Here is a 5991-nt window from a genome sequence, read left to right as displayed (position 1 = left end):
GGGTAGTTTATTTTTCTGGACTTGAGCTACAGGAGTTGCTTGTATACTTTTGAGATTACCTGTTTGTTATTTGCTTCATTTGCTATTATTTTCTCCCATTCTGAAGGCTGTCTTTTCACCTTGCTTATAGTTTCCTTTGTGGTGCAGAAGCCTTTAAGTTTAATTAGGTCCCATTTTTTATTTTTGCTTTTTTTTCCAATATTCTGGGAGGTGGGTCGTAGAGGATCCTGCTGTGATGTACGTCGGAGAGTGTTTTGCCTATGTTCTCCTCTAGGAGTTTTATAGTTTCTGGTCTTAAGTTTTGATCTTTAATCCATAATAATTTTATTGGAAAACACAATGGAGTATTACTCAGCCATTCAAAAGAATACATTTGAATCAGTTCTAATGAGGTGGTTGAAACTGGAGCCGATTTTACAGAGTGAAGCCAGAAAGAAAAACACCAATACAGTATACTAATGCATATATATGAAATTTAGAAAGATGGTAACAATAACCCTGTATGTGAGAGAGCAAAAGAGACACAGATGTATAGAACAGTCTTTTGGACTCTGTGGGGGGGCGGGGAGGGGGATGATTTGGGAGAATGGCATTGAAACATGTATAACATCATATAAGAAACGAATCGCCAGTCCAGGTTTGATGCAGGATACAGGATGCTTGGGGCTGGTGCACTGGGGTGACCCAGAGGGATGGTATGGGGAGGGAGGCGGTGGGGGGGGGTTCAGGATTCGTGTTGATGTATGGAAATCAAAGTCTTTTAACCTAAGGTAATGTATTAAAAAATAAAACACTTGTTAATAATTTTCTCATTGCTTCAAGATATTTTTAATGAACTAATGCAAACTAGCATGCATCATGATGTAGACTTCATAATAATTCATAGAATTAGCTAGGTTATCAATTGCTTTAATAACATTTTTTTTAATTTTTATTGCCTATATGAACATTCCCCTTACTTCCCCATTTGAACTCTGAAATTTTTCATCATCCACTGTGCTATGACATTATTTTGTCTTTCTCTATATGGATTCATTTACATATTCAGTCTATCTGTAACTTTTTTACCTTCACACTTGCTGCTGCTGCTGCTAAGTTGCTTCAGTCGTGTCTGACTCTTTGCAACCCTATGAACCATAGCCCGCCAGGCTCCTCTATCCACAGGATTCCCCAGGCAAGAATACTGGAGTGGGACGCCATGCCCTCCTCTAGATCCTCCCCACCCTGGGACTGAGCCCACATTCCCTTTCCTGCATTCACAGGTGAGTTCTTTACCACTAGCTCCACCTAGGAAGCCCCTATACAAGTGCAATATAATACATTATTCTTCCCCTTCGAGTTATTTTCATGATGTCCAATGAATCTTATTTTGTTAAAGAATTAAGAAAATAAAATAAAATTCAATTATTTGAAAAGAGATACTTCTTAATTATATATATATATATATGGATATCAAAGAGTATAGAAATTATATGGAAATTGAAAATATGTACCCTTTGTTTTGGGCTTCCCAGATGGCACTAGTAAACAATGTGCCTGCAATGTAGGAGATGCAGGAGGCCTGGGTTGAATCCCTGGGTGGGGAAGATCCCCTGGAGGAGGGCACAGCAACGTGATGGTAATGGAAAACCAAAAGTATACACTAATTGAATAGTTTATAATAGTTTCAGTACCATCATTTACTTCTGTTTTTACAACCCCATTGACTTCAACTAAGATAACATGCAGATTCTGCAATGTTCTTGCCACTGACCTTTTCACTAGAAGAGTAGCCATACATCTCAGACATTGGAAAGTGGGCAGACATCCTACTTGCTTGATACAATCCCATGTTATGTCCATTATTTCAGCATAATTATTAGCAGAACTCCTCTTTTTACACTCAAATTATCTCAATTTGAGCAATAAATCAAATAGCTACCCTTTCTATGTCCAAACTAATTTTTTGGTATATATGAAAATATTGTTATGGTAAAAGTTTATATAATTATTAATTTTTGTCATTTCTAAGATGATTTCATTAAAATCACTTTAGATACATCTTCCAATTTTTATATAGTGATTCTCACATAGATCATATTTTTGTTGTTCAGTTCCTACATAACTAATTTTTGCTTTTCAAATAGTTGCAATGAATATGGGAAGTCATCAGCTGAGTAGAAAATAAAACTTTAAATTTCTGATACTCCTTTTTTATGAGTATGCAGGGAGTATAGCAAGGTTCTATGGACTTTCTGTCTGGGATGATCAACATGACTGTAGCTTATGTACATTTGGAGATTCGTTTCATGGAACTAAAGTATGGGGAGATTAGAATGGTAACCTTCATTTAGCAACTTACGGAAAGAGAAAAAAAAATCAAAGCAAAATGTAACTTCAACAAGGAAATGATGACTCCTGTTACTAAGGGAAGATGTTAATAAGAAGCATGGATTGAAAGAAGAAAGGATTTCAACTGATGCTAGTGTTTATGCTTAGTTTTCCTAGAGCAAAGTCCATTGTTTATTAAACTAAAGTAAGCAAATATCACTTGAATAAGGTGTATAATGAGGAAGCAAAGTGACTTCAGATGATTTGCCTTGCAATCAAAGATGGCTTCTGGCACCACACCTTCCTCAAGGCATTCTTCATTTCTGCATTTCTGAGAGTGTAAATCAGAGGGTTGAACATGGGAGCAATGATGGTGTAGAAGAGAGCAAAGACCTTGTCTTCTGAAAACGTTGTGGCTGGTCTAATGTAAATGAAGAGAATAGGCACAAAAAACAGAAACACAACTGTGATGTGGGAACTACAAGTGGAAAGAGCTTTGTACCGGCTTTCTGCAGGGTAAGCCTTGATGGTGTATAATATCAAAATGTAAGACAGCATCACGACCACAAAGATCACCAGCCCCATCATGCCTGCATTGGCCACCACTAGGATCCCAACTCTGTAGGTGTCCGTGCAGGCCAGTTTCAGCAAAGGATACACGTCACAGAAATAGTGATCTATTTCATTGGGGCCACAGAATGGTAAGTTAATGGTGAGGAGACCCTGGACAAAGGAGTGCAGAAATGCCCCAGCACAACAAGCACTGACCATGGCGTAGCGTCTGTGCCTGCTCATGATAATGGTGTAGTACAGGGGCCTGCAGATGGCCACATAGCGGTCATAGGCCATCACAGTGAGGATACAGATTTCTATCCCCCCAAAGAAGTGCATGGCAAAAAGCTGTGCCATGCAGTCAGTGTATGAAATTGTGCTACTTTCTGCCAGCAAGTCAGTGACTAACTTGGGTGTCACTGTTGAGGTATAACACAGATCTGATAGAGCAAGGTAATTAAGGAAGAAATACATGGGTTGATCATTTAGCTGACTGCACATGATAGAAATCATGATGAGCAAGTTTCCCATCCAAATAGCTATGTAACAAAATAAGAATAGTAGGAAGCACACATGTTTGATTTTCATGTTCTGGGAAAGTCCCAAGAGAATGAATTCAGTGATGTTATTGGTATATTTCATGGTCTAATACAGTGAGACTCAGTGAGTCTGCCTAAAAAAAAAAAAAAATGACAGGTTAGCATGAGAAATATTGTCTAAGCATGGTGTCAATCAGAGTGAGTGTTGGAGAAATACATTCATTTAGTAAATCAGCTTCCTACACTATACTTTTAAATAGTTAATTTGAAACACATATGATTAGCTTGCCATATAATATGCCAGATCTGTTTACTTTGTAGAGTGAAAGAGAATAGTATTAATAAGTACACTCACTCAAGTATAAACAAACATGCACAGTCATCTTATGTATGGGATGAAAAGTGAGCTTAGGAAAGATACATTTCTTTTCCAGAAGCAGCTTGTTTCTTTAGGAGATTCAAACAACCAGACTTAAAGTGAAGGGAGTAAGGTAAGTTGTGCAATTGCAGGATAGAACCCTGTCTTTATTTAAAATGTTTGTAATTTTCTTGTGGAACATGATTTTTTTTAATATTGCACTAAATTATTATTATCTTTATCAGTGAGTTGCTTGCACACAGGGCAAGTGACTCATTTGCCTCACTGAAGAAAAGCTATAACAAACCTAGACAGCATAAGAGACATCACTTTGTCAATATAGGTCCATATAGTCAAAGCTTTGGTTTTTCCAGTAGTCATGTACAGATGTGAGAGTTGGAGCACAGAGAAGGCTGAGTGCCAAAGAATGCAGGCTTTCAAACTGTGATGTTGGAGAAGACTCTTGAGAGTCCAAACAGCAAGGAGAACAAACAAGTCAATCCTAAAGGAAATCAACCCTGAATAGTCATTGGAAGGACTGATGCTGACACTGAAGTTCCGATATTTTGGCCATCTAATGTGAAGACCTGACTCACTGAAAAAGACCCTGATGCTAGGGAAGATGGAGGGCAGAGGGAATGGGGGTGACAGAGGATGAGATGATTGGATGGCATCACCAACTCGATGGACATGAATCTGAGCAAACTCCAGGAGACAATGAAGGACAGGGAAGCCTGGCATGCTACATGTAGTCCATGGGGTCACAAAGAGTTGGACATACTTAATGACTGAACAAGAAGTGCTGATTCTGGGGAAAAGTATGATATATTTACAAACATTGTGGAGAAAAATAAATAAATACTGTATCAGGTGAAGCAAAAGTAACTGTGGCATTTCTTTTTAATTTAAATTAGTAAAAGGTAATAGTAATTATATGTAAAATTGAGAAACAAAGGTTGCCTAAAAGACTAATAACAATAATAAGGAAGTGGATGGCACTTGCTTGATACAGATCAGGTTTTAATAATTTCTATAATAGAATATTTTACAATTTGACTAATTATAATCTCCCTGCTTTGTTATCTTTTAGGTGACAATGACTTCTTTTAGAAATAATGAAAATTTCATGAATAATATATCCTAAGAAATATTTTTCAAAATATCACATGTATTATTAGTATTTCTATAATCAGAAAAATATGCAAAAGTTACTTCCTTAAGTAGCTTTAGTTTAGGTTGTAGATCTACCTGGTGGCTCAGAGGTTAAAGTGTCTGCCCTGCAATGTGGGAGGCCTGGGTTCGATCCCTGAGTAGGGAAGACCCCTGGAGAAGGAAATGGCAACTCACTCCAGTATTATTGCCTGGAGAATCCCATGGACGGAGGAGCCTGGTGGGCTACAGTCCACGGGGTCACAAAGAGTCAGACATGACTGAGCAACTTCACTTTAGGTTGTAGATGCTTTCATTTCCAATTAATTTTCCATTATGTTTCTATAGTTTATAAGCATATTTTTAGTCCAAGAATTTAACATCATTTTGATACTTTGCTCATAAGATTCTTGGAGGAAAGGATATCCTAACAGAAAAAAAAAAAAAAAAAAAGTAGAAACATTCCATTAACTCCTAGGCAGGATAGGTTGAAAGTTTGTCTCTCTCATGTTAAAAAAATGCTATACTAACAAAATGGGAAAATAATTAGAAAACTTAACTGGTTCCCTTTTTCTTCTCTTAAATGTTTCTCCTTGACAGCCTCCAACTTAATATCAGAGACTTCATATTCATGTTATTTAAATTATAACTTACATTTCCAAAACTCCCATGTTATTTCCAGTTTCCTTTGTTAATTTTTGAGTTACTGATTTTATATATACAAGATCTTCATTTTCATATTTAAGTGATTTAAAGAGAACATTTCCTATCATAAACTATAAGGACTAACATTGCTGCTAACACAAATTCATTATATATGACAACAAATTTCTCCTTAAAATATGAGAATTTCTAGTATAAATATAAACATTTCATGGTAGTGCAGGTAGAATTAACAGGTGCATACTATGAAATGGGCACTGATTATTTTCTCTTTCACTTTGTTTCTCTTCATATCATAAAGATTGAGTATCCCATACACCATGATAAAAAATAAACAAAAATGTGCTGAAAGATTAACAGCTAAAAATGAAGCTATTACAACTTATATCAAATTGATTGTTATTGAAGGTTTTCACAAAC

General features: G+C 36.5%; 1 protein-coding gene across 1 annotated transcript; it reads right to left on the bottom strand.

Annotated features, from left to right (window-relative positions):
• Positions 1-2565: 2565 nt before the first annotated feature.
• LOC129627879 (olfactory receptor 4P4-like) lies at positions 2566-3504 on the bottom strand. Its single transcript, XM_055547340.1, has one exon. The coding sequence runs from the start codon at positions 3502-3504 to the stop codon at positions 2566-2568; it is 939 nt and encodes a 312-aa protein (XP_055403315.1).
• Positions 3505-5991: the final 2487 nt, after the last annotated feature.

The sequence above is a fragment of the Bubalus kerabau genome, chromosome 15 (genome assembly GCF_029407905.1).
Source record: "Bubalus kerabau isolate K-KA32 ecotype Philippines breed swamp buffalo chromosome 15, PCC_UOA_SB_1v2, whole genome shotgun sequence".
NCBI classification, from domain to species: domain Eukaryota; kingdom Metazoa; phylum Chordata; class Mammalia; order Artiodactyla; family Bovidae; genus Bubalus; species Bubalus kerabau.
The sequence above is the reverse complement of the archived record's forward strand: the minus strand, read 5'-3'. Positions and strand labels throughout refer to the sequence as shown.